Source organism: Pteronotus mesoamericanus, unplaced genomic scaffold (assembly GCF_021234165.1).
Source record: "Pteronotus mesoamericanus isolate MK-2021 breed Mesoamerican mustached bat unplaced genomic scaffold, CSHL_Meso_final contig_657, whole genome shotgun sequence".
Classification (NCBI taxonomy): Eukaryota; Metazoa; Chordata; class Mammalia; order Chiroptera; family Mormoopidae; genus Pteronotus; species Pteronotus mesoamericanus.
The window spans coordinates 5,510,358-5,523,832 of NW_026555229.1; the positions used below are offsets into that span (position 1 = coordinate 5,510,358).

Below are 13,475 nucleotides of genomic sequence, written 5' to 3' on the forward strand. Positions count from 1 at the left end.
GAAGGCAAAGAAAGAGTGAAAACATGGGCATACCATCATAAGAGAGGTGGCACTAGCCAACGAGTGGGTGGATCCACCAGAGCCACATTTATATTCACTGATTGCAATATTATGCATTATTATGGGCTCTGATACATCACATGTAGTATAATATTTTGCAGCTTTCCTTAACACCTGCTGCTCTACATCTCACTGTATACTCCGTGTACGAACACAGGGAACCAGGGTTCCAGAAGGACTTATCCAGTCTCTATAAGAAAAGGAGCGAACCTCACTTGGCAGAGAGCTCTAGTACAAAAGCCTATGCCTTAAAAGCAGGCAGTCACCCAGGGTCTCACTAATGACACTCATATATACCTCCTCTCAACCTACCAAGGGTCTTACAATGCCGATCGATCAGTCCTAAGACAGCTCGTAATTACTGTAGAAACAGAGGTGACATCACACAAACTACTCAACAACATAAAGTCAACTGACCAACATAGAATGGTCTCCTGCCCCATAATTTCCTAGCCATAATGGGGAAATGTTAAGAGCCAGAAAAGAAATAAAGACATTTTTAAATTTCTTTAAAAGATAACTGCCTCTTTAAACAAAACGATGGCAATGCATGGTGGGGTTTCTAACCTATGCAAAAGTAAAATGTATGACAACAATAGCACAAAGGACAGGATACAAGGTAGAGGCAGGAGGGCAATGAGAAGCCCAGGGCCCCAGGGAGACAGCCAGAGTGAACAGCAGAAGGCAATATAGAAAGGCAATGGAATAGGGCAATGAGGAAGAGGACAACAGATGATGAGGATGGGAAAAGAGCCAGAGAAATCCCAGAAGCCAGGGAAGGGAGAGCTAGGATGGAAGAGAAAGAAAATAGAATTAAAAAAAATAAAACCAGAAAAGAATCAAAAGCAAGCAGAAACAACTATTACCACCAACTCTTCAGTACTACAATGTATAACTTCATCCCAGCTACATACATGAACCATTTGTACTCCTAAATTCTATAACTGTACCAACATCCACAGATTTGCATCATTTTCATGTTTCTCTCTAATCCTAAATTTTCAGAGGCCTAACAATCACATAATTAACTATCCAAAGGCAACCACAGCAATCCTTTATATTAAAAAGAATTGTTCTACTCTGACTGATCTGGCTCTCACTTGGTTGGAGTGTCATTCCATAACTGAAAGGCTGCCCATTTCATTCCCAGTCAGGGCACATACCTAGGCTGCTGTTTCGATCCCCAGTTAGAGTGCATGCAGGAAGCAACCAGTCGATGTTTCTCTCTCCCTCTTTCCCTCCCTTCCTCTCTCCTCTTCCTCTCTTCCCCTCTTCCCCTCTCTCAAATGAGAATAAAATAAAAATAAAAACCTTCAAAAGAAAAACAATTATTCCTACCAAAGAAATTCTATTAACTTCAGTCATTTCTATCTTTTGATCTGTCTTTAGCTCTTCTGACATTTCCTCATTCTGAAACTCTCACACAATGTCTTTTATAAAATACAAAAATGCCACTATTGTCACTTAGTGTTATTTTCCTATTCCTGCTTCACCATCTAGGCAGTAACTGCAAAGATCTTGCCAATCCATTAATTAAAGATCTCTACTTTCCATTATGGAGGACTAAATTTAGAAAGCCAAATTGGGTTGGGAGGAAACTACATGTCACAACAAGTGAGAAAAATTCCATGGAAGGGGGCGGGGTTACTGGCCCTTTTCTTAAAAAGCCTCTGACACCCTCCTCTGCTGAGAACACAGAGAAGCTCTCCCACGGGTGGGGCAACCATTCATCACTATAATTATCTGGAGAAGACTTTATTGTACCATCAGGTCAAGAAAGCCACAGGACCTATCAGCAAGTGAATGCCTCAGGGAACATGTCTCTCCTCTGCTTTCCTTTAAGCTCCAATTTAATTGCACCAGAGAAAGGGGTAGCAAGCCAGCATTAATTGTACCCTTAGAGAAGAGTCACTTCCCGCCTGCAGGGATGGCAGTGACTTTACTGGGCTACCAAAAGGATACAAAGAGAAAAGTAAACACTGTAATTTGCTGTTTTTGTCTCTGGCACAGGGGGAGTGGTACAATTGACACTGTCTGTAAACAGTAATAATGCCAGATGTAACACAAAGAACAGGATTCCCCCATCTCTCCGCCCCCTCTACACCCCCTCTCCCTGTGACATTCCTCCTGAGATTACTCATCTTGAAGAAACACACAGAAGCCTCCCGATAGTCCATATGCTGCCACCAAATGGAACCGAGGAAGAATCCAAGTTTGTACTGACTCCTCTCTCTTACTCATAAGAAGATACATTGGAACTCAAGAAATAGTCAATTGTTTCTAACAGCTGACCAAAAAATGGAGAAGAGGGAATAAGAGATAAACTATGGAATAGATATGTGACATGCCCAGGTCTGGATTAGACAAGGCTAAAATGACAAAATAAATAAATAAATAAATGAAAATAGAAGCATCCTAAACGAACTAAAAAGTTAAAAAATTTTTTTTCATTTTATGCCCAGGCCTAAGGACTCATAAAAGATAAAGGAAAACAGGATGAATTAAAAAGAGAAAGTTACCTGACCAGAGTTCCCGCCAGGTGTAATGCAGGCGTACTCTACACTTCTTCTGGTAGCAAAGTAGCTTATGTACTACCTGAATGCAGCGTCTGTAACAAAGAAAAGGAAAAACTGGGGTAAGCCTAAAAATATGGTACAACTCACCAAAGATGCCCTTTCTTTAATGAGGCAGCTTTGCTAAGGCAACTAAAGATGCTGGATATGAATCTGTACATATATAAAAGAACTTCTACTGGCAGCCTTAAAGTGGCTACATATCTCCCCCAACATACACATACATACATATACTGCTTGCACTAATTCCCCTTTTCAGGAGGAAAAAGGGGCTTTGACCACATATATATTCAATGGTCAATTAGGCACTACTGATACCATTCCCTTGAGTATCTTTCCTTGGAAGAAGAATGGACCAGAATTAGATTACTGCATTCAAATTTGTAAACACAGGCCAAAATCACATTAAAGATCCTAAGTCTTTAGATCTATTTAAACATTTTTAATTTAAATTAAAATTTAAATATATTTATATTTAATTGATTTGTAGTTAAATTTTAATTACATTAAAAGTTAAATTAAAAATTCAGTTCTTCAGTTGCACTAACCACATATCAAATAGCCATATATGGCTAGTGGCTACTATATTTGACAGCATAAATATAGAACTTTTCTATCGTCACAAAAAACTCTATTGGACAGTGCTGTTCTAGATCACAGGAATATTCAACAGTATTCACATCCCAACAACACATGTGGTGATTGTAGAGTTGGGGGGAGAGGTAGAAGAGGGTATGGGGGAATAAATGGTAGTGGAAACAAAATACAACAAAAATATATAAATTTTTAAAAAAGAATTATCTCCCCAAAATTTGTACTTAAAAAAAATAAAGATCAGAGCAGAAATAAATGACATAGACACTAAAAAAATAAAATACAAAAGATCAATAAAATCAAGAGCTGGTTCTTTAAAAAGATAAACAAGATTGACTAACCTTTAATCAGATTCATCAAGAAAAAAAGAGAGAGGGCACAAATAAATAAAATCAGAAATGAAAGAGAAGTGACAACTGACTCCACAGAAATGCCAGGGATTGCAAGAAAATACTACATGCCAACAAATTAGACAACCTGGGCAAAATAGATACATTCCTAGAAACATACAATCTTCCAAAACTGAATCAGAAAGAATTAAAAAACCTGAATAGACCAATTACAACTAACAAAATTGAAGCACTAATCAAAAAATTCCCAGCAAACAAGAGTCCTGGACCAGACAGCTTCACAGGCAAATTTCACCAAACATGCAAAGAAAAACTAACACCTATCCTTCTCAAACTATTCCAAAAATTTCAAGAGGGGGAAAGACTCCCAAGTTCGTTCTACACAACCAGTATTATCCTAATTCCAAAACCAGATAAAGACACCACAAAGAAAGAAATTTATAGGCCAATATCCCTAATGAACACAGATGCCAAAATCCTCAACAAAATATTAGCAAGCCAGATCCACCAATACATTAAAAAAATCATATACCTTGGTCAAATGGTATTTATTCCAGGAATGCAAGGTTGGTACAATATTTACAAGTCAATAAATGTGATATATCTCATAAACAAAATGAAAGATAAAAATCACATGATCATATCAATAGATACAAAAAAACATTTGCTAAAATCTAGCACCCATTTATCTTTAAAAAAAAAAAAGAAACTCTCAGCAAAGTGGGACTAGACGGATCATACCTCAACATACTTAAGTCATATACGACAAACCTACAGCCAATATGACAATCAATCAGCAAACTAAAAGTGTTTCCCTTAAGATCAGGAACAAGAGAGGAATATCCACCTTCACCACTCAACATAGTACTAGAAGTACTAGCCATGGCAATCAGACAAGAAGAAATAAAAGGCAACCAAATTGGAAAGGAGAAATTAAAAATGTCATTATTTACAGGTAACATGACATTGTACATAGAAAACCCTAAAGATTCCACTGAAAACAGTTAATTTTGATGTCAACAGTACTTGTCTTTTTGGGGTTGTACAATGACAGGTGAATTCTGTCCTTTCTCTTTTTCTATTTCCTCCAAATTTTCTACAATTATATTTTACTTCTACAGCTAAAAATCCACCATTTAAAACAAATTCATTTATAAATATGTTAACATCCTCTAGAAAAGGACACTAAGGAACTTTTTAGAGAATAGAAATGTTTTCTATTTTTATCTGGGATCATTGTTTACAAGGATACATGCATGTGTCAAAAGTTTTCAGACTTTTTCCACTGCAATTCTGTCTATAATTCCTTGGCAATGGGGGTCTAGAAACACAATGGGCAAATCATGAGAGAATAATATGGAGAGAACTAGTATGTTAATCTGTGAACCAAGAATATAAATTCTCAAGGATTAACTCATTTTAGGAAATGACAGAGTAAATATCCCTCTACTTTTGTTAAAGGGGGAGGGAGTCAATGCATAAAACAAAAACTTTGGCTATGGTGAGGAAACAGAGAAAATAGAGCCCCTCATACATTGCTGGTGGAAATGTAAAATGGTACCACCACTTTGGAAAACAGTTTAGAAGTTCCTCAAAATGTTAAACATAGTGTACTATATGACCCACCAATTTCACTACTAGGTACATACACCAGAAAAACAAAACATACATCTACACTAAAACCTGTTTGTGAATGTCCATAGGATCATTATTCATAATAACCAAAGGTATAAACAACCTGATATCTATCGACTGAAGAATAAAAAAAGTATGTCATTTAGTTATACAATGGAATACAAATTAACCATAAAAAAGAATGAAGTACTAATACATGCTACGACATGGATGAAACTTGAAAACATTATGCTAAGTAAAAGACAGTCAGCCCTGGCTAGTGTGGCTCAATGGACTGAGCACGAGCCTGCGGACCAAAGGCTCATCAGTTCGATCCCCAGTCAGGGCACATGTCTGGGTTGTGGGCCAGGCCCCCGGGGCGGGGGGGAGACATGTGACAGGCAACCACACATTGATGTTTCTCTCCCTCTCTTTCTCCCTCCCTTCCCCTCTCTCTAAAAATAAGTAAATAAAATCTTAAAAAAAAGACAGTCAAAGAAGGTCATGTATTATATAATCTCATTTACATAAAGTGTCCAAAATAGGCAAATATATACAGAAAGCAATTGGGAAGGAAGGGGCGGGCAGTGGAAACAGAGGTCCAAAGCTTGGACTATACCCCACTGAAGCTCCAGCCTCATCACACAAATCAAAAATTAAGAAGAAACATCAGATCTATCTTTTCATTGCATTTCATTTTATTCAACAAATATTGACTGCATATCAACTAAACATCCAGCACTTCAAGCTCCTGGAAAGTAGACCCAAATAACCTGCTGATTTCAGGCAAATGAAAGAGACTCTTCCTTTTGAAACTGTTCTGACATAAAAGAAGGAGGTTGGCAAAACAAATACAGGAGATAAAATAAGCAAGGCAAAAGGGCATAGGAAAAAAGCGGCTCCTTTCTACTTAATATGCCTAATTGCAACTCAAGTATATGGCAGCTTCAAGTAAAGAATACTTCTAGAGGCAGGACTGAAACTTTCACAGGATCCATAGCTTTAATCTGAGACGAAAGGTATCCTGAGATCCTACTAACTTGAGCAGATACCATATCAATCTGTAAGATATCAATCTGACAGTTCACAAAATCAAGCAAAAACGGGGTGAGCTAATTTCTTGGGCCTCTTAGCAGAGGTGAAAAGAAGAAGGCAAGCCCTGGCCCAGTAGCTCTGTGGGTTAGAGCATTGTCCTGATATGCCCAGGTTGTAGGTTGGATCCCCAGTCAGGGCACATACAAGAGGCAACCAAGAAATACATAAATAAGCAAAACAACAAATCAATGTTTCTCTCTCCCCTGCTTCCTCTTTCTCTCTAGAAACAATTAAAAGAAGGAGGAGGAGAAGGAGCAAGAGAAAGAGGAAAGGAGGCAAAACAGAAAATAAACAACTTTAAAAAACCGCTACAAACCTTGCTGTGGAGTGAGAGCCAAAGACACTAGCTAGAGAAATCAAAGTGCCTGATGACATATCAAAGACACAAATGAAGTAAATTAAATTTGCAAGTTAAAATCCTGAAAGTTGTAAAAAATATGCCCAATAATGGGCCTTCTCTGCAACCTTACTTGCCTATTCTCCTTGTCCCTTATTTATATCTCTCTGTTCTTCCCATGTCCTGTACCTCTAAGTAGGAGCCTTTAGGATAGAATTTTATGAGAGAAATATGTAACAGACCTTTCTCAAAAGACTTCAGTATCTTCAAGAGTGATATTAAAAATACTTTGCACACCATACAGAAATATAAATGAATATATAAATCAATATATACATAAAAATTTTTTAAATTCCTTTATTCTCTAAACTGTATCAAAACTAATTACCACTACTAAGACAGGGAGTCAAAGAAGCTCTACCTAATACACAGAAACAAACACAGGGAGGCTGCCAAACTGAGGAGACATAGAAGCAAGGCCTAAATTAAAGGACAGAACAAAACCCCACAAAAAGCACTAAACGAAATGGAGATAAGCAACATAGCAGATGTGGAGTTCAAAACGCTGGTTATTAGGCTCAAAGAAACCACTGAGTACTGCAACAACATAAAAAAGACACAGGCAGAAATGAAGGCTACATTGAGTGAAATAAAGAAAAATCCACAGGGAACCAACATTGGAGGGGATGAAGCCAAGATTCAAATCAACAATTTAGAACATAAGGAAGAAATAAGAACTCAACCAGAGCAGCAAGAAGGAAAAGGAATTAAAAAAAAAGAGAGAGGATAGTATAATGAACACCTGGGACATCTCCAAATATACTAGCATCTGAATCATAGGAATGCCAGAAACGGAAGAGGAGGAGCAAAAAATTGAAAACTTATTTGAAAAAAATAATTAAAGAAAACTTCCTTAGTATGGCGAAGGAAAGAGACAAACAGGGCCAGGAAGCAGAGAGAATCCCAAACAAGTTGGACCCAAAGAGAACACACATAATTAAAATGCTAAACGTTAAAGATAAAAAGAGAATCTTAAAAGCAGCAAGAGAAAAAGCAGAGAGTTACCTACAAAGGAACCCCCATAAGACGGTCAGCTGATTTCTCAAAAGACTTTAAAGGCTAGAAGAGACTGGCAAGAAGTACTCAAAGTGAAGAAAAGTAAGGACCTGCAACCTAGATTATTCTATCCAGCAAAGCTATCATTTAGAGTGGAAGGGCAGATAAAGTGCTTCCCAGACAAGGTAAAGCTAGAGGAGTGCATCATCACCAACCCATTATTAGATAAAATATTCAAGGGACTTATTTAAGAAAGAGAAGATCAAAACTATGAACGTTAAAACGGCAGTAAATTCACAACTGTCAACAATTGAGTCTAAAACACTAACTGAGCAAACAATCACAACAGAAACAGCATCATAGATATGGAGATCATTTGGAGGGTTACCAGTTGGGAGGGGGAAAGGGGGAAAGGGGAAAAGGGGGCAAAGGTGCAGAGATTAAGAAGTACAAATTGGTAGGTACAAAATAGGCAGGAGCATGTTAAGAACAGTATAGGAAATGGAGTAGCCAAAGAACTTATATGCATGACCTATGGACATGACCTAAAGGAGGGGACTGCTGGAGGGAATGGGGGTACTGGGCAGAGGGGAGCAAAGGGAGAAAGATTGGGTGTAATAGCATAATCAGTAAAATATTTATTTTTTTAAAAAAACTACTTATCAAGAGACATAAATTATAGTATAAATCATCCTAACAGTTTCCAAATCATTTGTTCATTTTTAGAAATTATGGTATAATCTCCTGTTTGATGTGGTTGTCACTAGCTACAGGATGCCATGATTTACCTTAGGAATATACAAACTCTCCTGTCAATTTCCCCATTAAATCAACAGTCACTAGGTCCCTGGTGCTCAAAGCTTTGTTACAGCCAGCAAGCATAGCTGGATGCTGCCCATGTAGGACCACCCATGCATAGTACATTCCAGTATGCCAGCATTTCTTATATGGCTTGGATCTAGACAGCCTGCCTGCTTGTCTGTCCTCCCTCTCTCCCTCCCTCCCTTCTTTCCTTCCTTCCATTCTTCTTTCCTTATAAGCACCTTTCCCCATTATTAATTTACCTACATCATTTACACACAGATGTGAAATTATTTCATTTCTGACCCAGATTCTGGCTTGAGTATCAAGTGTTTCTATACTCCATATTTCTTCCTATTTCACCATGAGGATTATAAACTTACCTGAAATGGCAGAAATTCATTTTGCTTTCAACTTCTCATCTGCTGTATGCTGCTGAAAAGCAGTGCATAATGAGAAATAGACCAACAACCTGGCCTAATGCCCAGCAGGGAGCAGATAAGTTCACCTGAAAAGGACTTGATGCTCCAAATTCCAAAGAGTGGAAAGAGGATTGGGGGAGGAGGGGAGGAAGATCTAGAAATATACCCATGGGTAGGAATGAAGAAAGTGAATTCAGCCTGAGGGTGGGACCTTTTGCCCAGCCTCTGTCAGCTTGATGCCTCATTATCTTCTCCATGTTCCCTAACCTCAGGACATTAGATTGGGGAGGAGACGGAAAAAGCAACTGAGAGAGCAAGGCAATACAGAACATATTAGGAACTAGGTGGAAAAGGGAATTCAAGTATTTAGTGTAGACCAGGTTCACTGACTGGGACATTAAGGTTCAGGTGGACAGGTACATACCTGTAACTCTATGTACTGAACACACAATCTTATCATGTCATCCCCATCTTCAACTGTTACTCATCATCCACTTAATCTCAAGTAATGTTTTTACTATTCTCCTATCCTTCCTCCATGCACCCTACACTGTAGTCATCCTGAATTACCTTCTATTCTCCAAACATGCCAAACTTCCAAGCCCTTGAACACATTGGTGTGTCTCTCTCCCACTTCCCCACGCAGAAAACTCCAACTATTTCTTTATAACTCAGGTCAAATGCAACAATCTTCTGATATCTTCTCTGATGCCCCAGTCAACATTAGTCACCCTCTGTCACTTATCATAGTAGTGGTTAAGAGTACTTAAGAGTGGTTAAGTGGTCAGAGAGACTTAAGTTTGAATCTTGGTGATGCAACTTATTATGTGTCCAACTGTGGTAGCCAGCCTGCAAAATGGTCCCCAGGGGTCCCCACCCTCCTGACATTCACATCTTGTTTAGTTTCTTCCCACACTGTATCAAGGTTGGTCTGTGTGCCCAACAGAAATGCTATGTCATTTGAGATTAGTTTATAAAAGATTCTATGACTTTCATCCTAGGCTCTGGCTCTTTATCTTTCTCTCTCTCTCTCTCTTGGATTACTTGCTTTGGGGGAAGCCAGCTGCCATGTCAAAGCAACCCTGTGGAGAGGCCCAAGTAGCAAGGGGCTGAGTTTGTCAACAACCATGTTAAGTGATCTCAGAAACACATTCTCTAGCCTTAGTAGGTGCCTGCAGCCCCAGCTAATGCTCTGATTGCAGCCTTGTGAGAAACCCCATGCCTAAATTATCCAGCTAAGCTGCTCCTAGATTCCTGAACCACAGAAACTGAAAAAACACATGTTTGTTTTAAATCACTAGGTTTTGAGGTAGTTTGTTATATAGCAATAGCTAACTAATACACCTGGGAAGGGATGGCAACAGCCTGGGATTTATGGGCTCAAGAATATTTGGGCTCAAGTCTAGGCAATGGTGCTTACTAATAGAATAAACCAGAGCAAAGCACTTCCAGAGCCTGAGTTTCCTTACATGGAAAATGAGAAAACTGAGTCTATAATAATACTACAAAGTAAATAGCATATCCTAAATCTAGAACATAATAAGATAATCAAGCTAGAAATAAAGTCTCTAGCAAAACAAGTCGGATGCCTAAGGTACCGAAGTTCAGAGATCCCATCTAAAATAAGCAGAAAACTTCTAAGTGTTGTAAAAGCAGCTTTTCAGTGTCTTTGAATTGAAATAAAGGATCAGGCTAATTCTAAACACCAAAAAGATATTTTAAAATGCAAACTACAGTTTACTTCCAAAATGTAAACTTTGTATCATTATTTAACACCTAGGACACAATGACTATATAGTTTGCAAGTGGTCTAAAAAGTTAGAGGTCTACTCTATTCCGAGAAAAATTCCTTATATTCCCTAGATCCTTTATGGCATTAGAATGAGGTACACAGAGCCTCCTTCCTATGCACCAAACTGCTCTCTTGCTCAAAAAAATGGAGGTACCAATTCTGTAGTCAGACTCAATTCAGATGCTTTTTAAGGAATAACTGTAATACACAATACATATTTGGGATCACTCTAATGTGGCACAGCTGTTCTTGAATATTAAAGATAAGAAGAAAGCAGAAAACAGCAAAGGAGAGAGTAAGCCTTAAGGCTTAAACTTTACTAAAATATGATTTTCAATTGCCTCTAGTTGTATTGGTTGTTAAGAATTGTGAGAGACAATCAGATCTCATTAGGAGGAAGGAATCTCCTCCTAATGTATATAGCCAGGCTACTATATACATAACCCGCCTATTTAGCAGAGACTAGACAATGTAAGCTAAGAACGGACAAGAGGCTCTAACTCTCTGGCCTTTCCCTACCTTCTAATTACTGCTGATGGTTTTGATGCCAAAGCCCAGGGATGCCTAAGAAATCTGCTAGTATTCCATATATTTGGATTAAAATGGCCACCCATGACCCCATGATCTTCAGAGCATCAGCCCTGCTCCTCATGCGATGCGCCTACAAGTGATAATGAAGATACATGCAGAATCCAAATTGTGCTTTATTATATTGTACTTTTTCTCCCTTCTGGAAAGATGTATAATAAATCTAGGCCATAAAATGCTCCCTGACACTTCTCCACATACAAATCTGTTTTTCCTGAAGTAAAGTATACATAAAAATTTTGCTATAAATTTCCTATCACTCAACTCTATAAAATAGATTTGCACACATTAAATGAACCATGGTACTTACACATAGAGATCCATAGGAAACTCCTTCATCATGTGCGTTACAATAAATTCTACCATCAGGTCTGAATGGGGAAAAGAGAAAAATTAAATCAATCAAAATGAAATTCATTCCTTGTCTGTGAGTTAGAAGCAACTGTCTGGATATACCTTGCACTTGTGCTGAGTGTCATTCACTAAGCACATTTTTATTCACAAGTGCTTAACCTTATTTTATCTAAGGCACTTTTGCAACACTTTTTACCACCTGCCGCTTGTAAAGTAACAAGAAAATTAGCTCACTCTCCTACTTCCGGAAGTATACCTTGACCTGCCAATAAATCCAGATACAAGGGAGATTTCAGTGTATGGATATTTCTACCATGGTACTAATACAAAATGCCAGAGGGAAATCATATTCCGAGAACAGAGCTATGAGGCAAGCAGAGAAGAAATTATGGATCACATCCATGTAACCAGAAACTCAGCTCTAAAGCTATGTCTATCTCATCTCACTATCATGCTCAGTTTGACAGGTATTGACTAAAATGGTCTGTGGGGCTTTGAGTCATTAGAAGTTTATTAAATAGTCTTAATCACTGGTTCTAAAATCAAGAATGTTGGAACTAGGGCTGAATATCCAAATGAAATGGAATTAAGAGTTCAGATCATTCCCCTGAGGAAAATGCAGCATTCTGACAAAATTACCTAAGACACAGCCCCCTACCTGTTAGCTCTGTCAGCCTCATCTCAGCTTAATTTACTCAGAGGAAGTTTTGCATGTCTTGAACCTTGAACTTCGAAGCCTCCTGGCCAGCTGACACATCGATATGAACCAAGAAAGGGAGGGGAGAATCTAAAATCTTGATCAGGAGTAAAATATTTGACAAATGTAAATCATGTATCAAGCTTAGATTTAGCCTTTTGTCTCCTTAGAGAGATCTTTTCCTTTGAACAAGAGCACCCTTTAGTTGAGCATTCACCAAATTTAACAAAAAACAAGATTTCTTAGGCCAGGAAAGAAATATAACTACCAAACACTTCTCTGAGGAAGAAGTATATCAGCCAGAATCTAAACCTCATCTTAATGATGAAAACCTGTGACTGACTCAGAACAATGCCAATTATGATGACACTCACCCAGTACTGCACATACTAAAGGACGGCAGGGAAGGTTCTTGTCTGCTGCCTTCTTCCTGTGTCTCATAGGCTTCAAATAAAAAAAGAAATAAAATTAATAGGCCCCTGAACTGGTATCCAATGGCTCATCATCATGGTTTTCATGCACATAAAATCACTACTATAGCCACGGCCGGTGTGGCTCAGTGGACTGAACACAAATCTGCAAACTGAAAAGTCGCAGGCTGGATTCTCCTTCGTCAGGGCACATGCCTGGGTTGCGGGCCAGGTCCCCCGGTTGGGGCATGCGAGGGGCAACTATTAGATGTTTCTCTCCCTCTCTTTCTCCCTCTCTTCCCCTCTCTCTAAAAATAAGTAAATAAAATCTTCTTTAAAAAAATCAGTACTATAGAGATGTCACCTTTTCTAGTGGTGGGGGTAGGGTGGGGTGAAGCAGGAAGGACTGGTAAATGTCTCTCAGTTATCAATGCAAACTTGTGATAAAAACACAATTCACAGCAAGACAATAGCCCCAAAGGGTACTGGAGTATACTATACAATGGGAAAGCTGCTGTTTTTACTTCAATTTTATCTATACAAGTGCCATTATAATAAAAGAGGTATAATGGTATTTTTATTTCATAAAATAATAATTAAGGAAAAAAGACAATGTGACTGTGTAGAGGCAGCAAAAGTGATAGCTGCAAAAAACAAAAGTAAGTTGCAGGTGTAAATCTCTACAAGGGAATTTGAACATATCTCCAAATTTTAGAAAATTTCTTGATCCTT

General features: G+C 38.3%; 1 protein-coding gene across 2 annotated transcripts in view; it reads right to left on the reverse strand.

Annotated features, from left to right (window-relative positions):
* The window catches only part of ARMH3 (armadillo like helical domain containing 3), a 174,351-nt gene that overhangs the window by 113,491 nt on the left and 47,385 nt on the right, over window positions 1-13,475 (reverse strand). For both annotated transcript variants that reach the window (XM_054581406.1, XM_054581404.1), the window contains exons 18-20: window positions 12,708-12,777; window positions 11,593-11,653; window positions 2,580-2,668 (exon numbers count right to left, since the gene is read on the reverse strand). In XM_054581406.1, the coding sequence (XP_054437381.1) occupies window positions 2,580-2,668; window positions 11,593-11,653; window positions 12,708-12,777 (220 nt within the window). The remainder of the gene's footprint in view (window positions 1-2,579; window positions 2,669-11,592; window positions 11,654-12,707; window positions 12,778-13,475) is intronic.